Below are 18,601 nucleotides of genomic sequence, written 5' to 3' on the forward strand. Positions count from 1 at the left end.
AAAATTCATGATAATCATCCTTAAATTGGTCACTGGATTGAATGTTAATCTTGATCCTTGTCTGCCATTCATGATAGCCATGTGTCAGATCAATTGGTACGTTACTGAAACTTTTCCCGTAGCATCCTGAGACAACCATGCAATGTTTACACCCTTCTTCACATCCAAGTACATGCATTGCCAAAGCCATGTCGTGCTTGTCCTTGGAGTATATACTAATTATTAGCATATATTTTGTGCTAATAATTATCCCAATCTAGAATATGCCACTCCATTATCTTTTGATGATCATCAAGTACCACTATTAACCAAAATAACCTATATGGTTGACTGACTCCAAACACACGTGGAGGATATTCCCTGTGATTTCGTCTTGGCATCCCATGCATGCATGAAGACCATGCTCAAGACAATTCTGATCAAACCCATCATGCTGCTCCAACCTGATAACAAGAATACTAAGTCCATTTGAATTATGCTGCTTGCTTGGAGATAATTTGAATCCCATTTACCCTGTATAAGAAAATATCAAGATGAATCATATTAAACGATAATTATTATGATAAAAACCATAATATTATCCTTAAAAAATAATAAAATTATCTACACTTTTCCATCCGATGGTTGGGAGCTATACTCACTCAACGACCTTAATTGCACAGGGCGATGGTGCAATTTCAGGTCCAAACACTCACTTACAAGTTGAGAGGAATACCACTAAAACGTAGTACTAAGTGGCTTATTATGGATCTTTTAGCCGTGAGTTCTATCTTCACACGAAATAAGTGGAGGGGGGCGGGCGGCGGAACCAATACTGGCCCGTGGTGGTCCTGGTGGATATGGAAGGAGAAGAAAAAGATTGGAAGGGGAGTAGGGGACGGACCAGGATCCTCTCCTGAGCTAAGGATGAGGATCCTCCTAACCAAAGAATGTGGACCGTTGGATGAAAATTCAACGACTACAATTATTATAACTTTAAAGGGACCCCCTATTTGTAGCCGTTGGATTTTCATCCAACGGCCCACACTCCTTGGTCAGGAGGATCCTCATCCTTAGCTCAGGAGAGGATCCTGGTTCATAGGGGACGATCTCGGCAGGAGGGTTCTACTATTCTTCCTTTTTTTTTCTTTCTTTTTTCTTTTTACTTTTTCTTTATATTTAATATTCAAATTGAATTTATAATTATGTATAGATGGCTTTTTTTTAGGTTTTTAAGTCAAGATTTTATGGTGGTTTTCACGTGGTGTTGTTCGTATTCGTCCAACGCGTATGTCATGCCGTAACACTAACTGAATAGTTGACGGAAAGAGAGTGGAAGAACGACATTGATTTGCAACATCTATATTCATAGATAACATTGATTGATTTTTATTTTCAGAGATTGTGTTGGTGAGTTGCGTCAATTTCACGACCATTTGGTGATTTTCAACAAAATATTTCTTTAATTTCAAGTGGGTGGGGAAATAAGACATAGGGGTTGGAATAGCAACACTCGCTTTTTATTAGGACATACGATTCTTAGCATCTGTGGATCTGGATTGTATTACTCTGTCTGGTGTAAATTCATCTGGTTCTTATTTTTAATTTTCATAAGGGTATGAGTTGGACTCGATTTGTGTAAAAATGAGTCTAAAATTGAGGTCATATTTCTTATGTCTGGATAACTTGGCCCAAACCGTTTAAGGTTGTCTTAGTATTTGCCATTTTATTAGTCGTCCACAATGAAGCACATGATTCATGATTCCATATCTATCTAACCCTAATAGTAAAATGACGTTCAAAATTCTTCAAACAAATAGTCTTTGAGTCCCTTTTAGAGCATTTATTGGTTTTGACTTTGCTGGACGTAATTTTTTCATAACGAAAACACGTAGAGGCTGTTTTATATTGTTGTTTTATTATACAACATATAATTTAAAACGTATATGTTCAACCCCTAGGAAGTGGGCATATCAAACGGATCCAAATGAGCCGGTTGCACCAATATAAATACATAGCTTGGACTCGTTTACAAAAATACAATTCGAGTCCGAGTTCACCAAAAACAAGTCCGTAGACGAGTAAAATCCGTAATGCTTTTACTGAATACGTTTGTTTGTTTTGTCAAGTTAAATGGCTAAATATTTTTCATATATTATTAATTTTTTTTCAAAAGTGATCTTCATATGATGGCTTATAATATTAAAGAAAAAACTAATATTAATTCCAATCAAAAGTACGAAAGTTTGTAAATCAGTCACGAAATATTTTAACGAAAAACTCCTCATCATTTGAGAAGCTGAGTTAACTTGTAAGTGATAGTACTTTGGCAAAACGCAAAGTATGTGAAATTTTCATCGCATACATTCCTTTTGTTTTTTGTTTCTTCTGTAGATTATTGTTTAGTAGTCAACAGTGTAACAAATCGTCTCATAGACTAATTGTTGAGAACACACTAAACCCACACACACGGAATTAGAAGGGATAAACCTGAACGAATTTCCCAAGTTAGCATTCATTTCCTCCTTTAATACAATGTCGACTCTAGACACCAATCGTGACCTTAGAGTATGGGTGTCGCAAGGCAAGATGCATTACACAATTCACATTCTCCTGGTTCGGCAATCAGCCCGTCGTTTTCCGTCAATTTCATGTGGCTGGTTTGCTTAGACATTGAGTAGATGATGTTGGGCAGACTTGTCGGCCTAAAGTTTGATCCACAAGTTGAAGGGTACAAATAAATTTGAATTCACAAAGGCATCTTTCGGGACCTGGATTGTCTGCCCTCCTTATCCCATACCCTTCTCATGCTCTTCTATATTATATAATCACGGTTAAATCACGTCAACATTTTATATTGATTTTTTTATAGAAATAATAAGACAAAACAATAGGAATATAAAATGTTAACGTAACTTAACCGTGATGACAAAACAATCCAAGTCCTCTTCGGGCGGCCATCCCTCTCGGAGGCCATGTTTTCAATTAAATCACTCTGATTAGATGCCCACTTCAAGCAGGCCGATTGACTAATACATCTTTCAAGTTTCTAGTCTTTTTTTTTTTCGAGTCGCCGGTTGATGACAAGGTCGATATCAGAAATCAGAAAAACAAACGTAACGAAGAATAATAAAGCTGAAAATTGATGCCCAATCGCTCTCTACTTTCACTTTAACACGAAAGAACGTACGCTTTATACAACTTTCAAACATCAATCATAAGCCTTCTTTTCGGCTGCTACGGCTCACACAGCATAACACAAATCATCTCACGCAGATTTGGCATCAGAGTATTCCTCTACATCTTCATCACTTCTGGGCCTCCCGCTCCAAAATTCCACTCACTGCCCGACAAAGAGAACCCGCTTGGAGAAAAAATCCGCAATTCATCTCACCGAGCTAAACCATCGACATATTTATTCCTCAACTTCTTCACTTCCGGGCCTCTGGTCCCCAAGTTCCGCTCCCCGCCCAACAAAGAGAAATCACTCGCAATTCGCATTGAAAAGAATGGGGCGAGAGGACAGCGAGACAACTCAAAATCACGTCAGACAGGAAAAACGTTCAACAGTTTGAAAAAGGAAACAACTTTCCTAGGTGTACAGAAAAAACGGAAAACCACCATTATCGGAAGAGGGGAGAGTAGTTTGTCAATCAAATAACACCGAACCATCTAAAACGGAAAAAGCGGGACAGAGAAAACATAACAACACAACACTGGATTGGATGGAGATAACAAGATACGACGTTGAAATGATTCCACTGGAGGGTACCGTCACATAAATTGAAATTCAGCACAAACGTCTCTACTAAGAAAGAAAAGAACCACTTTCACAACCCAAACATCTACATCATATAATATGTAAAGAGCAATGGCACGGGGTTCTTCAACGAAAGAACCATAACTTTTAAGCAGAGACGCCACAGATCATAAAGCTAAGGCACTCAACAATACCCACACAACACCAAGCCTTCCTGTCCATCAAACTAATGCACACCCAAAAAATAATCACGCAAAAACCATTTTTTCAAATAGAGACGCACCATGGACCAAACAGAATCAACCGAACATCTAAACCGAAGTGCAGCAATCTCCACTCGCTTCTAGACAGTCTAACAAAGACAGCTAAATTATAGAGGCATGAAATATGTACTAGAAACAACGCTTTTACAATCAAGAATTTATACGGTCACCAACACTTTAGGGCTCCTTAATAAACCACCAAAAGCTTAACGAGTTCCACTACAAAAAGAATTACAACCATATAAGCCTTGACCATCAATAAATACCTACGATGCAAGGTATGAAATTTGTCTTTGATGAATATCACACCCCAGGGTCAAAGATAAAGATAATCATACCTCAACCTGTAAATGGGTAAGAGGGAAAAAAACACAATCTGAATACATAACAAGTACACCAAGGAAAACCCCACAATATTCACAACGTATAAAGCAACTAATGGATACACACATCATAGTCATAAGAGACCATAGGGAAACCCACAACTGTTGCAGTGAGGGTCAAAAACCAATGAAATGTAACCAATCTTTTTCACCAAAAAGAAAGCTTGAGATAACCTCACCAGCATAATTTTACAGCAAACATAAGTCGTAAACTCAATGCGGTAACCTATGTGCACTCGTAAGACACATATAACAGCAGCAAGCCCCCATCTTGAGAGCTCCATACAAGCAAAGTCATATCAATTATCGACTAAAGAAAGAGCAACAACTGCCATACATGCCTTCTCAAAGTAAAAGAAACATAAATCCGGTTATTATAAAAAACAAACTATACTTCATGGTAAAAAAACCTACAAAGCACATCAATTCCCGACAGAATACAGAAAACTAGTCTAATTCAGTCACTTTGGCTACCATAACTTGGAAATGACTACATCTTAAAAGGTGCAGATGAAGAGGCGATAAAAGCACAGCTAATACAATCATCAAACCACAGCATATAGTCTGCAATCACGCAATCACCAGAACCATATAAAGCATCTGCGCCAACAAGCGGTCATACACCTGAATCAAACATCAATCAATAACTCAATCCATGTTCAATTGAACCATAAAGCACACAAACACATCAATTCAGTAAACAGGCAAACAGATCAAATCAATAACCCCACAAAACACATTTCACACAACTTGAAATAAAAATCAAAATGAATCACAAGGCATAGTGATAGCTCATGTACCGTTAACATTAACATACAAAATCAAAACATCCTTGCTACCTTACCAAAATATTAGAAAATACTCACACAACTAGAGAACAATAAAATGATAAGATAATTAAAAAAAAAGGTCGTACCCAGTGCACAAGGCTCCCGCTTTACGCAAGGTCTGGGAGAGGTGAATGTCGGCTAGCCTTACCCCCATTTTATGGAGAGGCTGCTCCCAAGTCTCGAACCCGAGACCTACCGCTCATGGGCGAAGGCACTTGCCATCGCACCAAGTGCGACCTCTGATAAGATAATTCAAAAGTGACAAAAAAAACAAATAATACAACTGTATCAAAATTTAGAAGATGAATTCATCATCTTACAGCAGGCTATACTTCATTGAGCATAAAAATAATTAAATAAAACTAACAACCAATAGTTGGCTTACATCAATAGAATACTGGAACGTGGAAATGTTTTGACGGTTTCATTGGTAAGTCAAGCTAAACTTTGCACTACAACAACAACAACAACAACAACAAAGCCTTTTCCCACTAAGTGGGGTCGGCTATATGAATCCTAGAACGCCATTGCGCTCGGTTTTGTGTCATGTCCTCCGTTAGATCCAAGTACTCTAAGTCTTTTCTTAGAGTCTCTTCCAAAGTTTTCCTAGGTCTTCCTCTACCCCTTCGGCCCTGAACCTCTGTCCCGTAGTCACATCTTCGAATCGGAGCGTCAGTAGGCCTTCTTTGCATATGTCTAAATCACCGGAACCAATTTTCTCTCATCTTTCCTTCAATTTCGGCTACTCCTACTTTACCTAGGCGGCCTAGGCGGATTTAGATAAATTTCTTATGTATTATATGAATTAATTAAATTTATTTTATCAATTGTAAATAATTATTGAATAATATGTTATTTCTTATAGAAGAACGTACATATATGAATGTTTTATGTACATATATAATATGCTTGTCTAGGAAAAAAAATTATTATCTAAATAATTCATAATTTATATAACCTTTATAATATATCTCAAACTTTTAAAATTCTAAAACACCCACATAGTGTGGATGGATCTCAAACTTAGACAACTTTTTAAAATATAAAAAACCCACGTAGTGGGTTTTCATAATTAAAACATAACCCTTCCAAGCAGTACTGCAGTAGCCGGTCACCTCACCTCTTTCACATCACCCCAGGTCTCTCACTTTTAGTGCGATAAACAACTTGAAGCTAGCTGGCCCTTCAAGCAGGACCCTTCCTTCTTTTTCAGACAACCCACATCCATAATTGTGTATATTTATTATTATAACACTCTCTCTCTCATCAAAGATCAAGTCTTTTGTGGGGAAAGTGGAATGTCATTCATTTGTATAACATAGACCTATTCATTTATTCTTCTTCTTTTCACCCTTTAAGAATTGGATCTCCAAGCGCCACCACAGACTTCTCTGGAAGCCCCAACAAACTTCTCTAGAAGCCCGACCCCATTTTTTGATCAAGGATTCAAAACACAGACAGAGGGAATCAGATCGTCTAGATTTGGTGAGGCCACAGCTGAACAAACCGGACGACTACCGTTTTCCAAAGATGCTCTCTCTCTCTCTCTCTCTCTCTCTTCGCACTCTCTCTACCCTCATCTTCACGGAGACGAGCTGTATAAATTTGCCGAAGCTCTGCTGCTACGTAAGAAATCGGAAGTTGTAGATCCGCCAGCCACCTAGCCTGCCTAGCCCGCCTAGGCGCCGCCTAGGGCCGCCTAGAGCCCAGCCGCTTTTTCCCACCGTTTTGCACTAAAACGCCTCGGCCACCCTCCGCCCAGCGCCTAGGCGCCGCCTAGGCCGTTTTTTAGAACACTAATTAAAACACTGGATGAAACCTACACACTAAAATCTGACTATGAGCAAAGCACATCATCCATGTAAGTCACTCGCTATACCTCCTATGGCATGTTTACTTGATTGGATTTGGGAAAGTGATGAATAGGAATGAATCTGGTTGTATAGGTATGGAATAAACTACCCTCATGTGATATCTGATTTTACAGTAAGACCCACTAATTTTTATTATTCCTTATGTCTTAGGCTCTTAACAAACACAGAAAACACCACTTATTGGAATCTATAGTGTTGGACTAATGACATTACTGTTGGACTCTATCACTTAAAGTTATGATAAGTTGCTCGATCAATCCCACCAAATTCCCAACAAAAACTAGATACAAATACATAAAATATAATAAAAGTCACAAAAGAGATAATTGAATTCCTTCTCAAGTATTAAGCTTCCACCCGCATTGACCAAAGGAAAAAAATGCACACAAATCCATCCACACCCACCAAACAAAAAAGGCTTCACTATGCGGACTGGAGAAGCATCTTGTAAAGATTAAAGATTCTAATATCCATATTACTCCATAATTAAGGACTAAAAAGTTAACACTTAACACATAATTAAAATTTCAAGTCATATAAATTTCATCGGTTAAGGGAAAATAGAAAACACTAAAATTCATTTGGAAACTCAATTGCTTAAGTTCTTCACTAAATATGACCCGACATCATAAATTATAATGAAATATCCACATCTACTATTTTTGCTAAAATTAAAACTTAGGAGGCAACACAAAAAGTACTGTTAAATCATTTCATTGAAAATTAAAAACAAGAGAAATACTACAGCAAAGGGAAACCATCTTCCTCTTATGTAAAAGTGAAATGCTTGGTCACCTCTCAATCAACGAAAGCAAAGAGAATTCACGCAGAAGCATGAACAAAGACGTCCTAGGCACACATGTAAACCAAAGGAAAAAACAAATGCAATACACAATTAGTCTAAGGCACAAATTTTGTAAAGAAAGAACCAAACCAAGAAGCCGCAACCATACACAAGTATTCTAACCAGGCACCAAGAACTTCAACCAACACCACCAAGCTATACACATAATAGCAAAGGATAAAATAATGAAAATACCTCAGAAATAAGGTGGCACATTTGGGTACATGCCACCTTGCGGAACCCTTGGATGGGGGGATGTCCCAGCTTGCTGGTGGTGCTGATTCTGATATGCCGACAGGCCGTAGTGCCCGCCCTCTGGATACCTCCCAGATGGTAACCCACCTGAACTCGGAGGCAATCCATACAAAGACGACCCGGTACCCACACCCGGACCACCACCAGCCGACCCAGCACCACCTAGTCCAACACCTAGCCCACCAGCACCACCTAAACCATAACCCCCAGGGCCGCCATAGTTACCATAAGGCCCACCCAACCCTCCATATCCGCCACCACCACCCAAACCCGAATTCACCTGGTTTCCGATACCAGACAACCCAGGCCCACCCAATGGATGGTGACCCAACGGAGGCTGGCCCTGAAGCCCACTGGTATACCCACCATAAGAACCAATTCCACCTGGGATGCCGTACTGCCCAGGAATCGAAGACGGTGGTGCCATCCCCATCCCATCGCCGTGCGTATTGGACCCACTCCCGGGTCCTTGACCCTGACCCGGCCCGTCTGACTTGCCCTTTTTCCCATCAATCGCCAATTTACAAGTCAATTGTCTCCCCTCGATGTTCTTCACCGGATCGACGAGTGCCGCCTGAGCCCCCTCCGGAGTCTTATACACAAACAGCGCATACCCCTTGCACTTCCCAGTCTGCTTATCAAAGCCTAGCGGCCCCTCCTCTATCTCCCCGTACAGGGCAAAATGGGCCAAGAGCTTATCCGACGGCATGTCGTACGGAACATTGGCCACATATATCTTCCGCAACGATACGTCGGCGACGTTGTTGGAGGCAGTATTGGAGTTCGAATTCCCCGCGGAGGCGAGCTGCGTGACGGTCATGCGGCCGTCGATCTTCTTGCTGGGTTCTTTCAGGGCCATGAGAGCGCCGTCGACGTGGCGGAACGTGACGAATCCATAACCCTTGGATTTCCCGGTGGTTTTGTCGAGGATGACGATGGCCTCCTCGATCTCTCCGTAGGCGGAAAAGAGGGATCGGAGGCCCTCGGTGGTGGTGTCCCAGCCGAGGCCGCGGATGAAGAGCTTGCGCTGGGAGGCGTCGGGATCGGCGATGGAGCGGACGGCGTCGAGGACGTCGACGTGGCGGGAGAGGGCGTCCTGGAGAATGTCGAGGAGTTGATCGGGGGTGAATCGCTCGATGAGCCTGCGAGCATCTTCGGGGGAAAGCTTGGGAGGGGAGGAGGGATCTGTGTCTAGAACGATACCGTTTTCGTCGAGCTTGCGCTTCTTGGTTGCGTCCATTGGGAGAAGAGAGAGAGAGAGAGAGAGAGAGAGAGAGAGAGAGAGAGAGAGAGAGGATAAACCCTAACCCTTTGGGAAGAGGAAGAGAGCGGAGAGAGAGGGTGAGGGGTTGGGAGTTTTCCGAGCGAGTAATTATTCTGTGTGATTTTATACTGGATGGATACCTTGGGCCTCTTCATATGAGTAAATATTCGAGTTAAATGGGCTTTGACTAGAGTATGGGCTTTTCGTAGTATGGACTGGACTTGAACATATTTAGCTAGTTGGGCTTCTCGTGACAGTTTCATTGAAATATATAATATATATATATATATATATTTTTTTTAACAAACGATTTTATTTACGCTAAAGAGAAGGAAGTGGGTTTAGCCTCACAATGAGCTAGCAGTAATGTGGTTCAAATTCACCTTTGGGGAGAATAGAACCTAAAACCTCTCACTTACAAGTGAAGATGAATATCACTAGACCGTAGTACTAAGTGACATGAACCATATTTTATAGCTAGTTGGGATTTATATAAATGTGATTGATGTACAACAAAAATGAGGTTGTATGGTGATTTTGGTGGTGGCATTGCATATGTGATACTGATTGAGTTGAATATCAACACGCAACGAACGAGATTAACAAAATAATAAGAATATTATTAAACAACCGAGAATGCCGGAACGGCTACAAAACCCTAAGAGACTACATTGTGAATAGCTTGTTTTCTAATGAATAACAAAGCACTCTATTTATAATAAACTAACTCTAACCCTAATGCTAACAGGCTAGGCCCAAACTAAACTTATAAGAAAACTCAAGCAAAATAATACCTAAAATACTAATATATTCCAACACCCCTGTCAAACTCATGGCGGTATACGACATGGGTTTGTAAACAAGCAGATGCGGACTGGCTCTGTTAGGCGGACTGGTAGGCATGCAAGCTTGACTGGACTGGACTTGCGAACTCGTGAACTTGCGAATTTGACTTGACTGGCAAACTTGACTTGATTCTTGCTGGCAAACTAATTCTGGTTCCGACTGACCAGAGTTGAGAGTATGAAAAGAACCCGTCACTAAACGGACGAGATTTTCATATCTCAATTGTAGCAATGAACAAACAAATACAAATACTATCACTCAAGTGGTTACAATCCAAGCACTCGAATAACAGAAAGACAAACTTGCAACACCTATTCGTGTGGGCCTCAAAAGGCCCAATCACAAAAACAAACAGCAAGTTTTATTCCTTGCCCGTGTGGGCCTCAAAACCTTAATAAGAAGTGGTTTTTCCGTAGAGGGGTCGACATCAAGTTCGAGATTCTGGGCTTGGTGGTTCCAGAGGATTCAAGATATAGCAGGGTGCAGCAGCAGTCAGTGGAGGATGGTGGTGGTAGGTCTGATGTGGGCGAGAGTAGCGGGCAGACATGTGTGCGGCGGCGGGATGCATGTACGGTGTGAAGGCAGCGCAGTGGTGCGGAGGTGCAGGTTGTGGACGGAGACGAATACGGACGGCGGGGAAGGAGCAGAAGGCCGTCAACACAACTGAAAAAATTAACACATTTTTTTTTTTTTTTTGCGAACTGTCAAACACAACTAGACAATCTGACCATGAACGAACACAAACCAACAGATACCAACCCAAAGCAGATTAAATCCCGAAGGATGAAACCTGCTCTGATATCAAGTTGAATATCAGAACGCAACGAACGAGATTAACAAAATAATAAGAATATTATTAAACAACCGAAGAATATTATTAAACAACCGAGAATGCCGGAACGGCTACAAAACCCTAAGAGACTACATTGTGAATAATTTGTTTTCTAATGAATAACAAAACACTCTATTTATAATAAACTAACCATAACCCTAATGCTAACTGGCTAGGCCCAAACTAAACTTATAAGAAAACTCAAGCAAAATAATACCTAAAATACTAATATATTCCAACAAATTGAATAATAAGGGTTATGTAGTTCGGTTGATTAAGAGCATTCACTCTCAAACCTGAGCTTCCGAGTTTGATCCCCTCCTCTCATCTCCTGCCTGTATGGAATAATCTTGACAGGTGATATACACACGGTTACGGATATTTGCATTAATTTTTTGTTGATAATTTGTATGAATGAAATCAGCTTCTGATCGATGTTCGGGTTTCCGTCAGAGGATTGGCTGCTCCATACTCAACATCATGTTCCACTGTTTGGTTATGTGGGGGAAGCCACTCACATTGGGCAGAACACAGAGAATTGGAGCTATTATTAACCTATTGTGTCTCCCTTGGTTGCCTTTGTATCCTTCCCCAGACTTCACTGTTTGGGAGCCGCACACATCAGTGCTGTCATGGGTGAAAATTGTGATATTATCGACATCCGTCATTCTTTCCTCGACATAAATGCATACGAGAAACAACGTTTAAGCAAGGAGGTTTCATTAGTTAATGCTTGGGGCCTAATTAGGCTTATTATCCTTGTTGTTATCATATGCCCTACCTTGAATTTTCTTTGGTAGATCCAACAAGTGAAGGTCGTCGTTTGTGGGTTCTTTATGACATATGAGTGACAATTACTGCTTCTCTATGACATATGAGCGTTTTAGCCATATAATGTCATTTTGCTAGGCCAAATACGCGTTTTAAGTTTTGAGATAAATAAGAAAGAACACTTACTACTTCTCTATTCTTAATTTAGAGTTAGGCTTCGCAAGATTAGGCATGTTTGATTGTGCTTTTAAAGTAACTAAAAGTGTTTTAAGATCGTCAAAAGGGCTTTTAACGACGTTGGCAAAAAATTGACAGTAATTTTGTCAGTTTTATAATAAAACAATAAAAACTACTTGAAATGCTCATATAATGAAGCACTTGAAGCAGCTGAAGTGCTTTTTAGAAAAAAAAAACACTTGCAACTTTTTTTTAAATGTTTCCATGTACTTGGGGCCTAATGAGGCTTATTATCTTTGTTGTTATCATCTACCCCACCTTGAATTTTCTTTGGTAGATCCAACCAGCGAAGGTCGTCTTTTGTGGGTTCTTTATGACATATGAGCGACAGTTATTGCTTCTCTATGACATATGAGCGTTTTAGCCTTATAATGTCATTTTGCTAGACCAAATACGCGTTTTAAGTTTTGAGATAAAGAAGAAAGAACACTCACTGCTTCTCTATTCTTAATTTAGAGTTAGGCTTCACAAGATTATGCATGTTTGACTATACTTTTAAAGTAACTAAAAGTGTTTTAAGATCGCCAAAAGAGCTTTTAATGATGTTGGCAAAAAATTGATAGTAATTTTGTGAGTTTTATAATAAAATAATAAAAACTACTTGAAATGATCATAGAATGAAGCACTTGAAGCAGCTGAAGTGCTTTTTAGAAAAAAAAAAAACACTTGAATTTTTTTTAAATGTTTCCATGTACTTGGGGCCTAATTAGGCTTATTATCTTTGTTGTTATCATCTGCCCCACCTTGAATTTTCTTTGGTAGATCCAACCAGCGAAGGTCGTCTTTTGTGGGTTCTTTATGACATATGAGCGACAGTTACTGCGTCTCTATGACATATGAGTGTTTTAGCCTTATAATGTCATTTTGCTAGGCCAAATATGCGTTTTAAGTTTTGAGATAAAGAAGAAAGAACACTCACTGCTTCTCTATTCTTAATTTAGAGTTAGGCTTCACAAGATTATGCATGTTTGACTATGCTTTTAAAGTAACTAAAAGTGTTTTAAGATCGCCAATAGAGCTTTTAACGACGTTGGCAAAAAATTGATAGTAATTTTGTGAGTTTTATAATAAAATAATAAAAACTACTTGAAATGATCATAGAATGAAGCACTTGAAGCAGCTGAAGTGCTTTTTAGAAAAAAAAAACACTTGAATTTTTTTTAAATGTTTCCATGTACTTGGGGCCTAATTAGGCTAGTGTGGAATTTAATTCATATGAAAAATACAGATGCATGACATTTAATTAGTGGACCACATTATGGAGCAATTCGAATACAATTTGAGATTTTAAGGTTGGGGCCCCAATGTCCAATTTGTGCCCCTAACACACGGCAAGATGAACAACAGTTACTGCTTCTCTATGACATATGAGCGCCTTAGCCATATAATATCACTTTGCTAGGTCAAATACGCGTTTTAAGTCTTGAGATAAAGAAGAGAGAACACTCACTACTTCTCAATTCTTAATTTAAAGCTAGGCTTCGCAAGATTAGACATGTTTGACTGTGCGTTTAAAGTAATTAAAAGTATTTTAAGATCGCCAAAAGAGCTTTTAACGACGTTGAAAAAAAAATGATAGTAATTTTGTGAGTTTTATAATAAAATAATAAAAACTACTTGAAATGATCATAGAATGAAGCACTTGAAGCAGCTGAAGTGCTTTTTAGAAAAAAAAAACGCTTGAATTCTTTTTAAATGTTTCCATGTACTTGGGGCCTAATTAGGCTAATTATTTTTGGATATGGATCCTCTCCGGATCCAGTTGTCCTAATCCACCTAGCCAAATCATTCGGGCTGTTGAAATTTGATCAAACGGCTAATGTTATTATAACTTTTAAAGTGGGCCCTTGTTTGTAGCCATTGGATCAAATTTCAACGGCCCGGATGATTTGACTAGGTGGATTAGGACAACTGGATCCGGAGAGGATCCATGTCCATTATCTTTGTTGAATCATCTGCTCCACCTTGAATTTTCTTTGGTAGATCCAACCAGCGAAGGTCGTCCTTTATGACATATGAGCGTTTTAGCCATATAATGTCATTTTGCTAGGTCAAATACGCGTTTTAAGTTTTGAGATAAAGAAGAAATAACACTCATTACTTCTCTATTCTTAATTGAGGGCCAGGCTTCGCAAGATTAGGCATGTTTGATTGTGCTTTTGAAGTAACTAAAAGTGTTTTAAGATCGCCAAAAGAGCTTTTAACGACGTTGGCAAAAAATTGACAGTAATTTTGCGAGTTTTATAATAAAATAATAAAAACTACTTGAAATGCTCATAGAATGAAGCACTTGAAGCAGCTGAAATGCTTTTTAGAAAAAAAAAACACTTGTATTTTTTATTTTAAATGTTTCCATGTACTTGGGGCCTAATTAGGCTTATTATCCTTTTTGTTATCATCTGCCCCACCTAGAATTTTCTTTGGTAGATCCAACCAGCGAAGGTCGTCGTTTGTGGGTTCTTTATGACATATGAGCAACAGTTACTGCTTCTCTATGACATATGAGCGTTTTAGCCTTATAATGTCATTTTGCTAGGCCAAATACGCTTTTTAAGTTTTGAGATAAAGAAGAAAGAACACTCACTGCTTCTCTATTCTTAATTTAGAGTTAGGCTTCACAAGATTAGGCATGTTTGACTATGCTTTTAAAGTAACTAAAAGTGTTTTAAGATCGCCAAAAGAGCTTTTAACGACGTTGGCAAAAAATTGATAGTAGTTTTGTGAGTTTTATAATAAAATAATAAAAACTACTTGAAATGCTCATAGAATGAAGTACTTGAAGCAGCTGAAGTGCTTTTTAGAAAAAAAAAACACTTGCATTTTAAAAAAAAAATGTTTCCATGTGCTTGGGGCCTAATTAGGCTTATTATCCGTGTTGTTATCATCTGCCCCACCTTGAATTTTCTTTGGTAGATCCAACAAGCGAAGGTCGTCGTTTGTGGGTTCTTTATGACATATGAGTGACAGTTACTGCTTCTCTATGACATATGAGCGTTTTAGCCATATAATGTCATTTTGCTAGGCTAAATACGTGTTTTAAGTTTTGAGATAAAGTAGAAAGAACACACACTACTTCTCTATTCTTAATTTAGAGTTAGGCTTCGCAAGATTAGGCATGCTTGATTGTGCTTTTAAAGTAACTAAAAGTGTTTTAAGATCGCCAAAAGGGCTTTTAACAACGTTGGCAAAAAATTGACAGTAATTTTGTCAGTTTTATAATAAAATAATAAAAACTACTTGAAATGCTCATAGAATGAAGCACTTGAAGTAGCTGAAGTGCTTTTTAGAAAGAAAAAAACACTTGCAACTTTTTTTTAAATGTTTCCATGTACTTGGGGCCTAATTAGGCTTATTATCTTTGTTGTTATCATCTGCCCCACCTTGAATTTTCTTTGGTAGATCCAACCAGCGAAGGTCGTCGTTTGTGGATTCTTTATGACACATATGAACGACAATTACTACTTCTCTATGACATATGAGTGTTTTAACCATATAATGTTATTTTGTTAGGCCAAATACGCGTTTTAAGTTTTGAGATAAAGAACAAAGAACACTCACTACTTCTCTATTCTTAGTTTAGAGCTAGGCTTTGCAAGATTAGGCATGTTTGACTGTGCTTTTAAAGTAACTAAAAATGTTTTACGATCGCCAAAAGAGCTTTTAACAACGTTGGCAAAAAATTGACAGTAATTTTGTGAGTTTTATAATAAAATAATAAAAACTACTTGAAATGCTCATAGAATGAAGCACTTGAAGCAGCTGAAGTGCTTTTTAGAAAAAAAAAATACATGCATATTTTTTTTTAAATGTTTCCATGTACTTGGGGGCCTAATTAAGCTTATTATATTTGTTGTTATCATCTGCCCCACCTTGAATTTTCTTTGGTAGATCCAACGAGGGAAGGTCGTCGTTTGTGGGTTCTTTAGTTGAAAATCTCTACTCTACGTCTTGAAGGGGTTGGAAATATTGCATTGTGTGGTTATGCTTGTTTGCCAATTTCTCAATCGGGATCTTGGAGGACCCCTCGACTTCTAACATGTGGTTATGGTTGTTTTCCAATGTTGCAAAAGCTGTTTTTCCATCTAATGAAGCATAATTTTTTAAATGTAGAGACTCGAGATCCTGCTATATATACGAAGACAAAAAGCATTGAGCTGCAGCAAGCCTTCAAACACAATGGCTCGTGGCTTCCTTCTCATAATCATCTTATTCACGTCCATTATATCTCCAAATATCCACGCATGCAACCAAAATGAACGTAGTGCTCTCTTGTCCTTCAACCTCACTCTATCCTCTCCTCCTTTAAATTGGACTTCCTTTAACTGCTGTAGTTGGGAAGGCATCACTTGTAATCCGGAAGGTCGGGTCACCCATTTGCTCTTACCCTCGAAGGGGCTCGACGGAGTTATTTTTACCTCGTCATCCTCACTTGGAAACCTCACGCATCTCACCCACTTGAATCTCACCCACAATTCACTTCAGGGTTCACTTGAAAATAAACTCTTTGAGTCCTTGAATTCTCTTGAGATTCTTGATTTGAGCTATAACCTTCTTTCTGGAGAGCTACCTTTGTCTCTAACATCCAGCAACATCCGGACACTCGATTTGTCAAGCAATCGCTTCCATGGTCCAATTCCATCTTCGTTCTTCATGCATGCTTGGAAATTGACAAGTTTCAACGTTAGCAACAATGCCTTCTCCAGCAACATCCCATCCTCTGTATGTCTCCATTCTAACCCCTTGGTTAAAGTGTTTCAGTGGCAACATTTACCGTGGTTTTGGGAGGTGTTCCGAACTGCAAATTTTTCGTGCTGGTCACAATAATCTATCAGGGCCACTTCCAGAAGATATCTATAATGCCACCAAACTCAAAGAGGTTGCAGTACCTCTGAATTCTCTACATGGAGGCATAAGTGATAGAATTGTCAACCTCACCAACCTCGCAATCCTTGACCTCTCCTTCAATCAACTAAGCGCAGTGCTCCCTCTCCATTTGGGGAAGCTCTCCAGGTTAAAAATTGTACAGCTCGATTACAACAACCTACAAGGTCCGTTGCCCCAATCTTTGATGAATTGCACCAGCCTTGTAGAACTACGTTTGGGACGAAATAACTTGGAAGGAGACATTACCAAGCTTAATTTCTCCAAACTTGTTCAACTGACTAAACTTGACCTGCGTGTGAACGAGTTCACTGGTAAGTTGCCAATGAGCCTTTACTCATGTAGATCCCTGAAAGCAATTCGATTAGGTTCGAACAATCTAGAGGGACAAATACAACCTGAGATTCTTTCGTTAAACTCTCTGTCCTTCCTCTCTCTTAGTGGCACCCGATTGGAAAATGTCATGGGAGCAATGAAGATACTGATGCATTGCAAAAGTCTTCGAGCACTCCTCCTTACGGAGGCCTTTAACGGTGAAGAAATGCCATCTGACGATGACATGGTTGGTTTTGATGGATTTCAAAATCTTCGAGTTTTGAGCTTGGCGTCTTGTGATCTCACCGGTCAACTACCTGCATGGTTAGCAAAGCTAAAGAATCTAGAGACCTTGGCTCTGGCATATAACAAAATCGCAGGGACAATTCCTAGCTGGTTGGGGACTGATCTACCAAGACTTTTTCAGATAGACTTGGCAAGAAACCTTATTTCAGGTGAATTTCCAAAAGAACTTTGTAGAGTACCGGCGTTGGTACATCAACCTGTTGCAGCTCAAGAAGACCATTATGAACTCGAATTGCCAATCTACGATACCAACCCCGCCGGGGTACTAAATGCCTATAGCAGATTGTCTAACTTTCCTGCATTTATAGATCTTTCTTCCAACAACATTACCGGTAATATACCGTCTGAGATCGGCCAACTGCAGCGTCTCCATTCGTTGTATCTAGACGACAACAACTTCTCCGGCAACATTCCAGACCAAATTTCTAACCTTAAGAACTTAGAAGCTTTGAATCTCTCCAAGAATCACTTGTCAGGAAAAATCCCATCGTCTCTGGCGAGCCTTAATTTCTTGAATGAGTTTAATGTCTCGTACAATAATCTCGAAGGTCCAATCCCAACAAGCACTCAGCTCCAAAGCTTTGAAGCTTCTGCATTTGAGGGGAATCCAAAACTTTGCGGTGCACCGCTTCCAAACGAGTGTCGCATTGATGCGCATGATAAGAATAACCGAGATGATGAGGACGATGGGCATCAACTACCGTGGTTCTATATTTTCGCTGCGTTCGGGTTTATTTTCGGACTCTGGGGAGTATGTGGTTCTTTGATCATAAAGAAGACATGGAGATATGCATACTTTCAGTTCACAGACAATGTACAAGACAGACTCTATGTCATGTTAGCAGTGCGCATGAATAGGATGAAACGATGGCTTAGCTAAATAGAGTTATTTGTTTTTTCTCGGTTACAATTGAGGGTTTCGAAAATAAACCTCTGTTATGTATTTTATTTTATAATAAAC

At 39.3% G+C, this 18,601-nt stretch overlaps 2 protein-coding genes across 3 annotated transcripts; one reads left to right on the forward strand and one right to left on the reverse strand.

Annotated features, from left to right (window-relative positions):
* Positions 1–4,668: 4,668 nt before the first annotated feature.
* On the reverse strand, positions 4,669–9,586 carry LOC103427363 (UBP1-associated protein 2C-like). 2 transcript variants are annotated; one of them, XM_029100262.2, is made up of 2 exons: positions 8,129–9,586; positions 4,669–5,009 (listed from the first exon to the last, which is right to left on the reverse strand). In XM_029100262.2, the coding sequence occupies exon 1, from the start codon at positions 9,426–9,428 to the stop codon at positions 8,130–8,132; it is 1,299 nt and encodes a 432-aa protein (XP_028956095.2). In that variant the 5' UTR covers positions 9,429–9,586; the 3' UTR covers positions 4,669–5,009; position 8,129. The 2 variants fall into 2 exon arrangements, with proteins under 2 accessions (XP_028956095.2, XP_028956096.2); XM_029100263.2 differs by lacking the exon at positions 4,669–5,009 and adding an exon at positions 7,788–7,938 and having other exon boundaries at positions 8,129–9,576.
* Positions 9,587–16,828: 7,242 nt separating this feature from the next.
* LOC139194810 (receptor-like protein 3) lies at positions 16,829–18,520 on the forward strand. Its single transcript, XM_070819728.1, has one exon. The coding sequence runs from the start codon at positions 16,829–16,831 to the stop codon at positions 18,518–18,520; it is 1,692 nt and encodes a 563-aa protein (XP_070675829.1).
* Positions 18,521–18,601: the final 81 nt, after the last annotated feature.

Source organism: Malus domestica, chromosome 03 (assembly GCF_042453785.1).
Source record: "Malus domestica chromosome 03, GDT2T_hap1".
In the NCBI taxonomy this organism is placed as follows: Eukaryota; Viridiplantae; Streptophyta; class Magnoliopsida; order Rosales; family Rosaceae; genus Malus; species Malus domestica.